At 37.5% G+C, this 17,223-nt stretch overlaps 1 protein-coding gene and 1 pseudogene across 2 annotated transcripts in view; both read right to left on the reverse strand.

Annotated features, from left to right (window-relative positions):
* The window catches only part of LOC105491762 (FRAS1 related extracellular matrix 2), a 223,377-nt gene that overhangs the window by 126,397 nt on the left and 79,757 nt on the right, over positions 1-17,223 (reverse strand). For both annotated transcript variants that reach the window (XR_011614885.1, XM_071081459.1), the window contains exons 4-5: positions 13,796-14,026; positions 273-398 (exon numbers count right to left, since the gene is read on the reverse strand). Coding sequence is in view for 1 of the 2 variants with exons in the window: in XM_071081459.1 (XP_070937560.1) it covers positions 273-398; positions 13,796-14,026 (357 nt within the window). In the remaining variant the exon portion in view is untranslated. The remainder of the gene's footprint in view (positions 1-272; positions 399-13,795; positions 14,027-17,223) is intronic.
* Positions 3,958-4,122, reverse strand: LOC112428468 (U6 spliceosomal RNA; annotated as a pseudogene).

Consider the following 17,223-nt stretch of genomic DNA (forward strand, 5'->3'; position numbering starts at 1 on the left):
TAACCCATTTCTACTTGAGCAGGCTTGGGTGGGCTTTAGTTCCTTATAATCCAAAAAGCCTTGAGTATTGCGGTAAGTGACCAAGTGAAATCAGAAAGAGGACTCCTCAAAGGAGAAATCCTGAAGAAAGACTTCTAAATAAATCCTTTTCTGTATCTATGGAAAATTGATAAAGTATACCCTTCATGGCAAAGTGTTATGGTTCCAATATGTTAAAAAGGCTTATTTATATCTCTTGGGAGTTATCTTAGTTTTTTGGCAAATCGAGCTACCTTGTTGGGTATAACAGACCACCATTAGCTCCTGGCTCACATCTCCGCTCCTCCGGATGGGAACGAACAGCTCACCAACATCTTCTTCAATGGAGTATTTGGACTGGGGAATAAATACAGTTGATTCTAAAGAGAAAACACAATTGCAGGCATTATTTTTGTCTGAGCTTCTTACCTCTGAAACAATCATACAGAATTAAAATTTATCTAATGATTGATTTTCCCCCCCTTGAATATTCTTTAGAATAATATAGTGAGAGGAAAGGGAGGAAGGAGAGGGGAAAAGAAGTGGGTATAAAGGGTATAGGATCTGGACCAGTGAATTCTGAAATCTAAAAACAAAACCCAACATGGCTTTTATCTCCAGTCATTGCTTGCTTCTAAATGAATAAGTCATGCTGACACAGTTTTTATCTAACTTTGTTCTCTTGGCACACATTAACAGCTTCCAGTGGAGTACAATTTGAGAGTTAGAAATGACCTCAAACATCATCTTGTCCCATCTCCCACTTTGCAGATGAGGAAACTGAGGTTCATGCAGTTGAACTTATTTGCCAATAGCTGGCCAAGGCAGGATTAGAACTCAGATCTTGAAACATCTGTTCTGTTGTTCTTTTCATCCACAGTGTGTTCTTTTTGGACAATTCATGATTAAAATTACAATAATGCATTGTTCAACATTTTAAAAAACGCTGTTCCCTTAGAATTGATAAATCCATTTATCAGCTATAAGGAATATTTCTGTGGCTCCCTTTTACTCCTGGCAGAATAACATATACAACATTACCAATTATTCTTTTTTAACACAGTCAAAGGGCATGCTAAATAATAAAAATGGCATAATTAATTTGTTTTAAAAAATGCAGTTATCATGTAAAATAATAACTACCATTTAGTGCAATGGTTTGACATTGTAAACCCCAAACAGATACTCTGGGATTTGACTGGGAGTCTGTTTCACTGAGAGTCTCATACCCCCACAGAAAACACTTCATGATTATTTTTAAAACAGTTAACCTTATGACTTTTAATGATTATGAAAGATTGCTGGAACGGTAGATACAGCCTTGGAGGTCCCATGCTCCACCCTGCTTCACCCTGTGCTGTGCCCCAGGAGCTGACAAATGAGAACAACACCTAATGTTTCCCTTACATTCCGGCTCCTGGTTGGGTCAGCCAATGGGGAATACAGGAAGGAACTTGGAGGGCAAAAGCAGAGTGGGCCAGGTGTTTATTCCCTTGGTTTCCCTCAGGGTTTCCAGAGCTGGCTGCACACCCTCCACAAAAGGTTAGAGTGCCTGTAGAGGCCTAGCTTGCTCTCTGGCCTCGGCTAGCCTCTCCTGTCCTGTGCCTAGATGTAGTGATAGGGCTGCTCTCATTAGCCTCAAAGCACTTTATCATGCCTAGGTGTTAACGGATCTTTGCCCTCTCCTTTCTAAAAGAGTCATGTGATTCAATTCTTTTTAAATTACTCATTTTGCGTGTGCCATTTGTTTTCTCCTGGGGTTGTGACTGATCTACTAATTTTTAAAATATTCCCATTTTAAGAAATCTGTGAATATAAGATTTTGTAGCTAATTATTTATTTATCAAATATTGATTGAGTGACATTGACTTGCCAGACACTGTGCAGGGGATACAGAAGTAACAAAATCCTTGGCCTCATGGGGTTTTTATTATAGTTGAGGGGTGGGAAGGAGGAAGAAAATATGTATACAAGAAAATAGTATATTAGGGGCAACAAATTACATGAATAAAATAAAATATGCTGAGGGTGACAGGGAAGGCTGTGGCTGGATATGGTGTCTAAGATACACAGGAAAGTTGCAAAAAAAAGTCTCTGGTAGAATTAGAATCTCACTGGAGCTGAGAGTGGAAGGTAGTAATAAAATGTCCTATATGAACAACTTAAGATAATTCCAGGTAAATGGATGGACAAATGAAAAAGGCCTCGGGGCAGGTTGTGCCAAGTGTGTACAAGTAACAGCCAGGAGGCCACTGTGCTTGAAGCAAATTGGGCAAGGAAGAGAGCCTAACATATGAGGCTAGAGAGGTAGTGAAGAAGTGGGTGGTGGGCAGGTCACATGAGCCCTTCAGGACTATTGGAAGATCTTTGGTTTTTACTCAGAGTAAGATACGGAAATAAACAAAGACCAGATGGGAAGAGAACAAGCAAATGCTGTTTATTCAGAACTTCCTTTAGCAGTGGAATCAGCCACTGTCACCTGTGTTTTGATAAAGACTCAAAGACAGGCAGAGAAGCAGGAATGCCTAATAGTGGAAAAAAGGGAAGGCTTCAGGTGTGCCCTCACTGGAGGTTGTTGGCGTGGCGAAGCTCTAGTGGATTAACTAGAAGTTGGGTATCCTATGGTTAGAGGTGCATATTTGGCTCTGTCTGGTTGTTCCAAAATTTGAAGTGGAGACAAAAATTAGGAAAGCCATCATCAGATCCTGACCACTGGGGGCTGATTGCCAAAAAAAGTTGTCTTTGGCTTTCCGGTTGCTGGAGGCTGTGCTGCAGAGTTGTATTTTAATGTGTGGTCTGGCATATGAGACTGAATGTGAGAGACTGAATATGTCTCTAATATTCAGTCCCTCAATATGAAATCATAAGAAGGCTTTGGAGATGGGGTGAAGGGTTCCATAATCTGACATACTTTAAGAACATAAGCTGTGGCTGCTGTAAGATAAAGAGACAGCAGGTCCAAGAGTTGAAGTAAAGAGCCTGATCAGGAGATTTTGCAACCATGCAGGCAAGGGATCAGGGAAGCTTGGACCAGGCAGTGGCAGTGGAGGTGGAATGACAGGGCTGCATGACAGAATATAAAGGTTGAGCCATTTGAGTTTTCTGACGGACCAGGTGTGGTATGTGCAAGAAACAAGAATCAAGGATGACTCCAAGTTTTGTTATCTTAACCAACTGGAAAGACGAAATTGCTGTGTATAGAGGTGAGGAAGATGGTAGGAGAATCAGATTTAGAAGCGGAAATCCACAGTTCCATTCTGAACATATTAAAATTGAGGTTCTTTTTAAATATCCAAGCTGAGATGTCAAATTAGCCATTTGAGTATAGAATCACAGATGTCAGTGGAGAGGTCCGAATGGAAATCTAAACTGAACATGTTGATGGTATGTAGAGCCACGAGTCAGAATAAAATCACACAGAGGAAGATAACAGATAAATAAGAGAATGGATCTAGGGATTCACCATGGGGCACTCAGAAGTCAAGGAGATAAAGAAAACCAAGCAAATGAGGCTGAGAAAAAGTCCTAGCAATGAGGACAACCAGAGGAGTGTGGGCCCCAGAGGCCGGTTACAAAAAGCATATCAAGGAAAGGGGAAGGATCAGTTGTTTCAAAAGCTGCTAACATGTCACATGAGTGAAGAACTGAGAGGGGATCATCAGATTTAGCAAATAAATCTGTCACCAGAAGTTGGTTATTTTCACCAGAACTGTTCCAGTGAAGTAGAGGGTGAATAAACCTTGAACAAGTAGGTTTAAGAGATGTGTGAGGAGAGGAACAGGTGACACCAGGTATAGGCATTTATTTCAAGAAGTTTTGCTTTAAATGGAAACAAGTGACATGGAGAGAAATGTCTATGCTGGTTTTTACTTTTTATTTTTTTTACTCGTGTGTCAGCAATCTTGGTAGCTAGGGACGTCCTCACCATCACTCAGACATAAAAAATATGAACGCTTCACAGATTTGCTTGTCATCCTTGCACAGGGGCCGTGCTAACTCCAATTTCAGTATGTGACCTGCCCAAGTGAATACTTGTTTGTTTTTTTAAAATATTCTTTTTTTTTTTTAGATTTTACTTTAAGTTCTGGGATACATGTGCAGAACGTGTAGGTTTGTTACATAGGTATACATATGCCATGGTGGTTTGCTGCACCCATCAACGCATCATTAGGTTTTAAGCTCCGCATGCATTAGGTATTTGTCCTAATGCTCTCCCTCCCCTTGCCCCCCACCCCCCAACAGGCCCCAGTGTGTGATGTTCCCCTCCCTGTGTCCATGTGTTCTCATTGTCCAACTCCCACTTATGAGTGAGAACGTGCAGTCTTTGGTTTTCTGTTCCTGTGTTAGTTTGCTGAGAATGCTGATTTATTTTTAAGATGAGTTTTAGTAAGAGCAAGAATTACACCTATTATTATGAACTAAGGTTTTTACCGAATACAAAATTTCAGTGTAGAAATTATCATAAGACTTGAGTACAAATAATACACCAAGTATCACTGAAAATTCAAGTCAAATATTCAATTAGTTTCAGTGAGTTTGTTTTCATTAACTTATGGAAATGTGCTCTAGTATCACCTAGATTTTGGTAGTCTTCAGGTCATGGACTCTGTGGCATTAGTATGAAATACTACATAAAGTTTGATTTATTAGGGTTTTTGTTAACTTTTATTTTTTTTAAGTTCAGGGGTACAAGTGCAGGTTTGCTACACAGATAAATGTGTGCCATGATGCCTTGCTGGACAGATGTTAAGCCTAGTACCCATTGGTTATCTTTCCTGATCTTCTCCCTCTGCCCACCCTCCACCCTCTGAAAGGCCCAGCGTATGTTGTTTCCTGATATGTGTCCATCTATTCTCATCCTTTAGGGTTTGTTATGGGCTGAATGTTTGTGTTTGTCCTGTATTATATGTTGAAGCCCTAATCCCCAAGGCAGAGGTATTAGGAGATGCAGCCTTTGGGAGGTACTTTGGTGAGGTCATGAGGGTGGGGCCTTCAGGATGGGATTAGTGTCCTTATAAGAAGAGGAAGACAGAGGTATTTTTCTCTCCAAGAGCATGCGCCAAGGAAATGTCTTATGAAGACTCAGAGAGAAGGTAGCCATTTCCAAGCCAGAAAGAGGCCCCTTACCAGGAAGCAAATCTACCGGTACCTCGGTCTTGGATTCTCCAGCCTCCAGAACTGTGAGAAAGAAATGTCTGTTGTTTAAGCCACCTCAGTCTGTGGCATTTTGTTATAGCAGCCTGAGCTGACTAACACAGCGCTGATTATTCATAAGATTCATTCTATACTTCTAATCTATACTGGCCAGGGTTTTCTTTTCAAATAAGTTATTCAGAAGTGGTCCATGTATGGGATTTTAATTTAATAAGCTTTTTAAATGTTTAAAGCTCAAGCACCTGAGTTTTGATTCTTCCTATACCTTATGACCCACGCAGGTTTGATTAAACAATCCAGGACTTCTTGCCAGTGCCAGTAAGTTTGAATTAGGAATAAAAAAGAAAAGCGAGTGTCTGGGCTGTGCCCTTCGCTCTGGAATTCACTCCTACAGTCAATCTGACAGAGAGTAAATAGGCCCAGTATCAAGTTTAGGTCTTCTGTTGACCTAACTTCTAACAGAAATATGTAGGCTGTGGGAAAAACTGGAAAAGGGTCATCACAGAGACAAAGAAAGGCTTCCCTGATAGACTTTTCAGTTAACATTCCTTTCCAACTTCACATTATAAATACAATGGAAGTGTCTAGGCAGACTGCTTTAAGTAAGCACAGCACTTTAAGTGCAAAATCCCTAAAAGTGGCATTTGTAGACTACCCTTAAAAATTATTAGTTAGTAGGCATGGAGTTCTTATTATTTGCTAAGCTCTATTCTAAACACTTCACATGACTGGCTAGTTTTATCCTTGCAACAACCTTTGAGGTGAGAATTATTATGACTCACTTTACCTCTGAGGACACGGTGTTAAGTGAATAGCTGAAAGTTAGGTTGGTAGGTGGCGATGCTGGGATTTCAACCCAGAAACTCCGTGTCAGAGCCCACCCAGGCTCATAACCACTACACGCTACTGCCTAAGAGAAGACTGCTCAGGGTAGCTAGGTGTGGGAACCTCACTTACACCAGAGAAAATCAAAAGGTTAAATTGAGATGAAAAAGAGCAATACAAAGTACTACTAAGGCAGAGAGATGGCCATTGCAGTAGAATCAGAAAAAAATGAAATTAGAAACAAATATTGTGAGAATTCTTTTTTAAGATCCAGTATTTTCATAGAAATTATATATATACACGATTATATACATACACAATTATGAAAGTATATATAATTTTATAACATATGTCCAATATGCATATTAATAAATCTTCACAAGTACGAAAAAGTATATAATGTATATAGTATATTAGTATGTATACAGAGTATAATGTATGTATATCATAATATAAAAGTACACATGTCAAATCCCATTAACACACTGGATTGGAACTGCAGCTGTCTTTGCGAAGATGTTCACTGAGAGACAAAGTAAGGGCTACATTATAGAAATAGTCAACTCTCAAAGAAGAAAGATGACTGCAGGGTTGTCCTCTCAAATGTTAACAATGGTTACTCCCAAGGGGTAAGGTTGCAAATGACTTTTTGAAATTAAGGGAATAGACCTCTGTTTTTTTTTTCTTTTTAGCAGTTTTAGATTCAGAGATCAACGAATGGACAGTGCATATGGTTCCCATATATCCCTTCACTCTCTCTCATTTTCCACCATTATTAACATCTTGTATTTGTTTTTGACAATGAACATGTGTTACTTTTATACTTTCAGATCGATTTAATTACCCTTTATTTTGAAAGAAAGAGTAAAGTGGATGCATTCTTTATTAGTCCACGTGACTATACTGTAATGAGTACTGCCATTTGTAACTGCAGTTTTTATTTTTAGGTTTTGACTGTGCTACAGCATAGGCAAAACTGATTTCTGTTCTCAGACATAAAGTAGTTGTAGCTTCATTTGAAAGAGAATGTACATTTTGTCCCTTCTCTCAATTATATTTTACAGAGGATAAAAAAATAAACAGACTCTGCTAAATAATGATAGAACAAAATATCTTCTAAAAATCTGCTATAATAGAACAAGAAAGGAAAAGAAAATAGAGTACATGGATGAAGGCATTGATTGTTCCTTGCCTTTAAGAAATTTGTCACATTCAAAAACAACTCAGCAGATATTCCATATTCCAGTGCATTTTCAGGCCACTATGGCGCCCTCAGACTGGCCAACAAGTGGTACTGAATACAGCAGAGTCTGTCATTGATATATTTGAACTTGGACAGCTTTCTTATATTTCTATAGTCTGTTTGTTTTACTCGAAAACAGACATAGTAATACAGACTAATTTTCACAGGAGCTTGAAAAAGAAATACATCAAAGTAATGTAAACATACCCAAACCACATGATAATAAGTGCTATGAGTTCACATCAAGATATCATGAGGTCCAAAAGTTATCCTTTGGTACTATACAAATGTGTTGGTTAAAGTGAATCTTCGGGGTCGGGAGTGGTGGCTTATGCCTATAGTCCCAGCACTTTGGGAGGCCGAGGCAGGCAGATCACTTGAGGTCAGGAGTTCGAGACCAGCCTGGCCAACATGGTGAAACCCCGTTTCTACTAAAAATACAAAAATTAGCTGGGTATGGTGGTGCACACCTGTAATCCCAGCTATTTGGGTGGCTGAGGCAGGAGAATCACTTGAACTGGGGAGGTGGAGGCTGCAGTGAGCCAAGATTGTGCCACTGCATTCCAGCCTGGGTGACAGAGTGAGACTCTATCTCTAAATAAATAAGTAAATGAAGTGAATCTTTTGATAATCTTCGTTTGAATTATTAAATGTTTTTATTTTGTAAATGGAAAAACTTTCAGAAAGTTTTTCATGACTCAAGTTTTATTTTGCACCTTTTTTTTTCGTATCCACTACTCAGTGTCAGAAACTAAGCGCTATACTTTTACCAAGTGTTTGAAATTTTTTGTTTGCCTTAAGATGATGACCCATGCTTCACACTGATAGTTTCTTTTTAAAAAATGGTTGACTCACTAAAGTTGAAGCTCTCACATGCCTGCTTTATCATTTCTCTGTCATCACCTGCAGTGTACTATCATTTCACTAATTCTGGATCTTGAATTTTGGCACATTCATCTAAAAATATCAGCTAGCCAGTGACCTCCTTATGTCAACATTGACAGTGTGTAGAATTTCAAAAATAAGAATGAATGTTTGGGTTTCATATTGTAGTCAGCCTATGTCACCTGAATTCTATCGTATGAAATGGATTTGGCTCATTCAGAATACACATTTTTGCCTTTTCTTTGTACCCATAAATATTAGGTTTTTAACCTTTAATGTTAAGTTCTACATTCCTTTAAAAATGTGTTTATTCTCTATTAAATATTATATAGCATTAACCTGCCATGGGCCCACCAGAAATGATTACAGAGATCAAATATTTAATCTACTAGTTCCTGGCCATATTTTGGTACCATGGAAATATCAGTATGACTCAGTTTCTATCAGAAGTTGGCAGACATTTCAAGTGTACAAACTAAATAATTACACACACTGTTACAGGCTCTAGATACCTTTGCTAAGTATTTGTATTCAAATACCTCTATATTTGAGGTTGTTTTCTCCCAATAAATGTACATAAAACTCCATTTACTCTGACTAGAAATTACAAAGTCAAAAGAGAATGGGATCTTTATATAAAATAAGACGTTTTGGGTCTTGCATATTTTCCCTTAACAAAAATGGAAATGTTTCACATTAACTAATATCTATATGCTTTAAAGAGCAAGGAAAGATAGTGTAATTTCTGACAGCTAGGGAACTTAATACACAGAGTTTAAGAAACTCTATCTTAGAAGCCTTTCCTTCTCTCTCAAGACTGGATACTCCATAGATACTCCTTCTATGGGCTCTAGTTGCTCTTTTATGAGAGGACATAGCATTCTATATTGTTAATTGTAACAATCTAGGGGAATGCAATCACCTAATTATATGATTAACTTCAAGGGTTAGTATGCCTTCTTCTCTACTACCTAGATCCTAGCAGCATTCCTGGCATAGAGTAGATGTTTAATAAGCATTTGTCAAATATACAGATACATAATGCAGGGGCTGACTTGGTCTTAATTATTTTCTTAGAATGCTTAGTTTTATTCACCTATATAATAAATTCGAGGCTTAATATATAATAGAAAGAGAAAAGAGAAGAGCATAAGAAGGGAAGAAGTTACTTTGTTGTTTTCATACACAAGATAAGTAAAACAATGTCACGGTGATAAGTTCACTGATTAATTATGATTTGGGATATTACTTCTTTTCTAACCATGTAAAACGATAGAAGACCATAACTCAGGGGAAAGAAGAGCTCTAGAAGGTGAAACAATATATATATTTGAATATACATTGTTTAGTTTTATTTTATATATATATATATATTTTAAATACTGCCTCTGGCACTTATTAGCTGGGTGACTTGGGGAAAGTAAATTCCTTGACCCTCAGAGATCTTTGTAAATTGATATATAAATCACAGTTATAAACATAAGGTTTAAATGAGATAAGTTTTCAAAGCTCTATTTCTCAGCTTCCTCATCCAGAAAATGAGTTGTGTTTCATGAACTTTAAACCCTTCCCAGTTGGAACTTTCTATGTGCATATTGAAAGAAAGAAGAAGCTGTGTGTGGTGACTGATGCCTGTAATCTCAACATTTTGGGAGGCCAAGGAGGACCACTTGAGGCCAGGAATTCAAGACCAGCCTGGGCAACATAGTGAGACTCCTGTCTCTGCAAAAAAAACAACCAACTAAAAAAAAAAAGAAACAAAACAAAACAAAGAAACACTTATCTGGGCATGGTGGTGTGTACCTCTATTACTAGGTGCTTGGAAGGCTGAGGTGGGAGCATTGCTTGAGCCCAGGAGTTTGGGGATGCAGCGAGCTATGATAGTTCCACTGCACTCAAGCCTAGGCGACAGAGTGAGATACTGTGTCGAAAAAAAGGGGGTGTGGGGTGACTGTAGAATCAATCTCAATGAGTGACTGAACTCACTCTTTACATGAGGGTCAGTTCTATTGATCGCAGAGCCATGGTTCCCAACCAGAGAGCCACAGACACTTGGAGGCATGGGGGCGGGGGGTGGGGTATTACAGTACATCTATGAGGGCACTGAGTATCAGACCAGGTTAGATAAATAAGCAAGCATATAACTGTAGTGGTATTTTTTCAGTGATGTAGATGCTGGCATATTAAATAAAATACAGTCATTTAAAATCTTCACATATATAACAACTATATAATTTTAAAAATATATGGATAGACGGCATTGGAAGAGCATAATTATAAAATGTGAGAAGCCAATACATGTATATGTGTTTGTGTGTGTGTTAAAAAGTTCTGGACTCGGCGCGGTGGCTCATATCTGTAATCCCAGCACTTTGAGAGGCCAAGGCGGGTGGATCACCTGAGATCAGGAGTTCCAGACCAGACTGGCCAACATGGTGAAACCCCGTTTCTACTAAAAATACAAAAATTAGCCAGGCATGGTGGCAAGTGCCTGTAATCCAGGCTACTTGGGAGGATGAGACAGGAGAATCGCTTGAACCCCGGAGGTGGAGGTTGCAGTGAGCCCAGATCGTGCCATTGCACTCCAGCCTGGGCCACGAGAGTGAAACTCCATCAAAAAAAAAAAAAAGTTATTTTTGTCATATAATTTTGGAACTAATGCTCTAAAACTTGCCAAATATAAAATTGAAAGCCTCCAGCTAATAAGTGCCAGAGGCAGTATTTAAAAAATACATATATATGAAAATGTATAATAAAACTAAACAATATATATTCAAATATGTATATTGTTTCCCCCTCTAGAGCTCTTCTTTCCCCTGAGTTTTGGTCTTCTGTCATTTTACATGGTTAGAAAAGAAGTAATTTCCCAAATCATAATTAATCAGTGAACTTATCACCATGACATTGTTTTACTTATCTTGTATATGAAAACAAGTAAAATGCCTAAAATGGTTCATATGTCTACAAGGGACTGAATGAGAGAACATATATAATGTGCTAAACACAGTCTCTATTGCATAGTAACTGCTCAATGGATTTCAGTCGTTACCATTATAAAGTACTGAGGAAAGCATAGACTTACATGTGTTTACATAAACTTGCTAATAAGTAAAACCAGTTCCCAGCCTAAAATAAAGCAGAGTTGGTTATTCCCTCTTCTAAATTTCACAATACTGTTCATACCTTGTTTTATCACATCACATTCTGCTGTGACAAGTTAAAGGGCTCTCTGTCCCATCCCCTGTGGTCTTTGACAGCAGAGATTCTATGCTATTATCTTTGCATTCCCAATATATAGTGCTGAACCCAGCACAAATATGAGCTGGACAAATTTTTAATGCATGAAAACAAAACATCATAACATGTCCTAGAATGAATATGCAGAGGGAGAGCTTGTAGGCATAATGGCTCCTGGGGCAGGTGAATTTATATGCAAAGAGCTGGAGAGACAGTACAAAAGGAAACAAAGTTTTTAAATGGTGGGGAAAGTGATCCTTTGTTAGGAAAAAATATTACTCAATTTCTTAAAATGAAATCTAACATTAGATTTATGATATTAGAAATAAGAATATTTGCATTCTGCTTTATGTTTTATAGAACTCTTTCATAGGAATGCTGTAACATGATAATTATTACTTTTTCAGATTTTGTGCATTAGGAAACTTTATTAAAAGCTATTTTATTTTAGGTCATACAACTAGAAATAGAGTTGGGAAGCAATTTCAGGTCTTACAGTTTCAAGACCCATGGTCTTCAACAAGGCACGGAGCATACCAAGCATTATGGAAGACTTGTCAGTTATCCAAGGATTATCATGACTTGAAATAAACAGGGCTGAATTTTATCTCCAAAATTCTGAAACAACTTAGATGATCAATAAATGAAATGAAATTATGGCAAAGTTTCATTTGGCATAGCCTACACTAAGAAAAGATTATATAAGTGGGGGGCTGTGTATGTGTTTTGTTTCGTTTTTAATATTCTACTGCTTAGATCTATCATGGGTGCTGAGCGTCACTCTGAGCTTATAAATAGGAAGGCAGAAACGAATTCAAGTGTCTTATTTCTTCAAGTAATATGGCAATTGTACTAGTTAGGAAATAAAATATCAAAAAATGGCTTCCAGTTTTAACTAATGAATCCGTTTGTATTAAAGCTGACCTGGGCTTGTTTAAAAGAGAAAAGCTTTATTTTTCAAGCATATGTGCAAAGTTCAAGACCAAAAGAAAGTTTCATTATTTATCTCTGGATAATGTAGATAAAATTAAGTAAATGCTAACTGTTCTTTAATGAAAATTACAAACATAATTGAACTTCATATTTAACTAAAGGCAGAGTTGTTAGTTAAACAAATGATGTCAGAGCTCCAGTTTTCTTATTCACTTTCTTTAATTACGCTTAGTCTTTTAACACAGGGATTTCCACACAGGTCTCTATTTCATGTACTCTGTAGATTGTATCTTTGCAAACCATTTAAGAGTTTTCTGATTGACAAAATAAAGTAGGCTGGAAGTTTAAAAGAAAGTCATGTCTGGCTTCTGACAGGATATTAGCTTTAGATGTTTTGCAGGGTTTGTATAAATGCCAGCCCTCAAAAAGCTATTCAATCTTTTTTTTTTTCTTTTTCTTTTTTTTTTCTTTTTAAAATTTTCTGACTAGATCAAGACAAGCCAGGACTGTAGAAGTATGACAGGGGGAAGAAAAAGGTCAAATTACACACAAAAGCATTAAGGTTCACTTTTGCCAGCATCAGCCAAGGTGTGCATTGACAAGAAAATGTAATCTGACAGAAATTAACAGCAATGATTCAAAACACTGTGTTCACTACAAAATGGGGGTGGGTGGGGTGGGTATTATGCAACAAATGTGGAAACATATGGCCAAATAAAAATTTTTGGCTGGTAAATATATAAAGAAATCTTGAATAATTAAAAGTAATATGGGGAACACATTAATTCAAGAATGATCTCATACTCAAGCCGTTTGTTTCAAAGATACATTAAGACATTTAAAGGACTCCAAAAAGTGATGAATTAATTTAAGAAAAATGACATGAGCAGTATTAAATGATAGAATTATAATAACAGGAAGAACATGTTGGTAATTCTATGGGTAGTTCATTTACTTGGAAAAATATAGCATCCCTGGCTGGGCACAGGGGCTCATACCTGTAATCCCAGTGCTTTGGGAGGCTGAATTGGGAGGATAGCTTGAGGCCAGAAGTTTGACACTAGCCTGGGCAACATAATAAGACCCTGTCTTTACAAACGATTATATATATATACATATATATATAAAATATATAAATAAAATTAAATATAAACATGTAATTATATATATAATAAAATATTTTCTGGTAATATGAAAATTATACTAGCTGGAAAATATATATAATTATATTTATATATACATAAAATCTAGTAATACAATTTATATATAAATATATACTTATATATTATACATATTTTATATATATATAGCATTCTTTCATTACTTTTTAGTTTCCGTCTTCCTGTCAGCATATCTGAGAATAATGAATCATTCATCTAGAAGATTCTCTCTATGGAAATTTCAAACATTGAATTTAAAACTATAAGCTATACCCCTATAAGGTATTTTGTCATAGCAGCCCAACAGCAACAACATAAACCAGTTGACAATGGCTCTTACCATCTCCCGGATCCATGATCTCGACAGTGGCGACTGTGGGGAATTCCAGGGCAGCCAGCACAGGCTCTGAGAGGACCACCTGAAAGGTTTCAGACCGCTCATGCTCCCCATCACTCAGGATCCGCACTCGCCACGTGGCCCTGGTCTGGCCCGGGTTGAACTGCACTTGTTTCTGTGCTTTGCCCTTGAAGTCTCTGTCTTTTTCTGCAGTCCCATCTCTCGTGCCAATACCTTTACAGAAACACAGTATCATTTCCTTAGTTTCATTTCCCCTTGGGTTATTAAGATTTTCCTTGTTAATTTTTTGCATGTCGTTTTATCCTGAAAAGCAAAGTTGATCCTGCTTTGACCTCATGAAATGGAAAACTGGGAATGGGTCTGATGATGAAAGTGTTTCACTGCAGGTGTTGGGTAGTTTGTGATTCTGTTCTGCTTTTGCCTCAATTATGGTTTTGCTATATATGCTTTGGGCTACATTTGGATTAGAACTTCTTGTCAGGCCGGGCGCGGTGGCTCAAGCCTGTAATCCCAGCACTTTGGGAGGCCGAGACGGGCGGATCACGAGGTCAGGAGATCGAGACCATCCTGGCTAACACGGTGAAACCCCGTCTCTACTAAAAAATACAAAAAACTAGCCGGGTGAGGTGGCGGGCGCCTGTAGTCCCAGCTACTCGGGAGGCTGAGGCAGGAGAATGGCGTAAACCCGGGAGGCGGAGCTTGCAGTGAGCCTAGATCTGGCCACTGCACTCCAGCCTGGGCGACAGAGCAAGACTCCGTCTCAAAAAAAAAAAAAAAAAAAAAAAAGAACTTCTTGTCAAACAAGACCAAGTAAATGTATATTCACATTGTACGATATCCTTACTCCTACAAGTTTATGCAATCGTAAAACTCTTCACATTTACTTTTGCATGTGTTGCTGGATATTATATATTAAAAAAAAAAAGAAACATTCTTTAACTATAAAATATAAGCCAATAAGAAACTCCTCCATGAAAGAATTCTCTGACTCACAATCTGTCATAAATGGTCAAGTGGAATAATAAAAAGTGATAGTATTCTCTAAGCACTTAATAGAACTAGGGTCCTTTAAAAAATGTAATTCACTGTTTTTCAACATGGTCACTGACAATTTTTTCTTTCTGGAACACCCAAGAATTCCATGAAATTAAATAAACAGAATTGGAGAGCTAAATATATATGGTTATTATGAGCAGTATGCTTGGCTTACTCTGGTAGTTCATTTCAGTTAGCTGGGAAGGTTGAAGGATCTCTGGGTCTCTAACTACATTGCAAGATGATCTTCATTATTCCCATGCCAGGTACTCGAACTATAGGGTACATTATCCAAAAGCAGTGAAAACATTTAATGTCATAGAAAAATTATAAAATGGCAATGGTACTTGGACTTCTGTATCCTTAAATACAGAACAAGAGCCTCTTAATGAGTCAAGTGAATACAATAATTTTCAAATATATTTCTCTAAACCTGGGCATTTTCAGAGAAGACAGACAGATATAAAAGAGGGAAAAATAAGGCTGGGCATGGTGGCTCAGGATTGTCATCCCAACAGTTTGGAAGGGCGAGGTGGATGGATCACTTGAGCCCAGGAGTTCCAGACCATCCTGGGAAACATGGTGAAACCCCATCTCTACAAAAAAGACAAAAATTAGCTGGGTGTGGTGGCACATGCCTGTAGTCCTCGCTACTGGGGAGGCTGAGGTGGAAGGATCACCTGAGCCCTAGGAGGTCAAGACTGTAGTGAGTTGTGATTATGCCACTGTGCTCCAGCCTGGGTGAGTGAGACCCTGCTTCAAAAATTAAAAATACATGAATACATAAATAAATAAATAAAAGAGGGAAAAATAAAGTCTTGTGACTTAGATTTGTTAAATCTTGAAAATAAGTTATTTGGAAGATTTTGCATTTAATCAAAAATTATATTTTTAAAAACAATTCCTTTTGTTTTTCAAACTAGAAATGAAACTGGACTAAATAAGATCCATTCAACCACAAGTATTCATTGAGTTCTTATTCCATGCCAGCCTCTGTTCTGTGTGCTGGGGCTGTATCAGAGAACAAAACAGACAGAAACCCTTGCCTTCATAATGCTTATATAAGAGTCATTTGAATATGTATCTATATATAGGAATATATCAATAACTGCTATTTTAATCTTAAAATGAAGATGAAAACAAAGATTTTATTAAAAATGTTTCTGTCTTACAGATCTCAGAAAAATAACTGACATAAATATTGCATCATATTTTTCTTTTACAGTAGCAGGTAAAATACAATTTATGTAATGGCAAGAGAAAAAAAGGGCACAGAACCAGGAATTGCAGGGCTGCGTATCTTGCTGAATGCTGTAGACTTCCTGATAGCTCTCTGGTTCCTCGTGCACGCAGAGTTGGTTGTCAACACCTCTTGGATCCACTACAATTCACTGCCAAGATGCTGATGAAAGGAATCATTCTCTCTGAGGTTCCAGAACACATTCTGCTCACTGACCCATCTATCCCCAGTGGCATGACCAGCAAAAATCTGTTAGTCTGCCTCTGATAGCTACTGCTCACTTTTCTGTTTTGTTTTCTTTCATCAGCAATGCATTATTATTATTATTTTTTGAGTTTCAAAAGGGAGTTACAAACAAAAATTGAGTAAGTATGATACAAGGAATGTCTGCTAGTTCCAACTAGTCCTCCTTCCTACATGATAGTCAAGCCATCTAATATTAAATGAGTTGCAATACCATCTGATATTAAATGAGTTGCAATACCATATCCCAATTGTTGCTGCTAAAAACACCTATATTTTTTTTACTTTTGTTATTAAATGAAACTGCAATTGGATCTTTTCCTCTGACATAGAAAAATAACAAAGTGGTTAAACAGGGTATTTGTGGAATGAGAGAATAGATTTTATATCCCATCTCGGCCACAAAACAGTTGTGGGATTGCAGGCAAGTTATTAACTTATCTTAGTGAAGGATTTATGAAGCACTATGGTGCAGTGGTTAAGAACATGGGCCTTTTGCCAAATCTCAGCTCTGCCCCTTACTAGTTGGCTAACTTTGGACATATCACAGCCTCTCTATTTTCTCATCTCATGGTACTCTTCTCATGGAGTTGACCTGGGTAGGGTATTGGGAAGTAGGCCCAGCAAATAACCCAGTAAACATTAGCTATCATTGTTTCTTCATAGTTCACTACCTAACAAAGTCCCTGGTATATAATGAGTACTCAGTAAAACATTTGTTGAGTCAGGGAATAAAGAATTGATACAGGGTGTAAAAGAGATAGATAAAGTGCTTAAGGTACGTATGAAGTACCTTGCCTTTAATAAATACTCAATAACTGGTAGCAATAAGAGCTTTGAAATGCAAATACTAATGTGGAATATAAATACACATTTAGTTTATTAGTGATTA

Source organism: Macaca nemestrina, chromosome 16, assembly GCF_043159975.1.
Source record: "Macaca nemestrina isolate mMacNem1 chromosome 16, mMacNem.hap1, whole genome shotgun sequence".
Classification (NCBI taxonomy): Eukaryota; Metazoa; Chordata; class Mammalia; order Primates; family Cercopithecidae; genus Macaca; species Macaca nemestrina.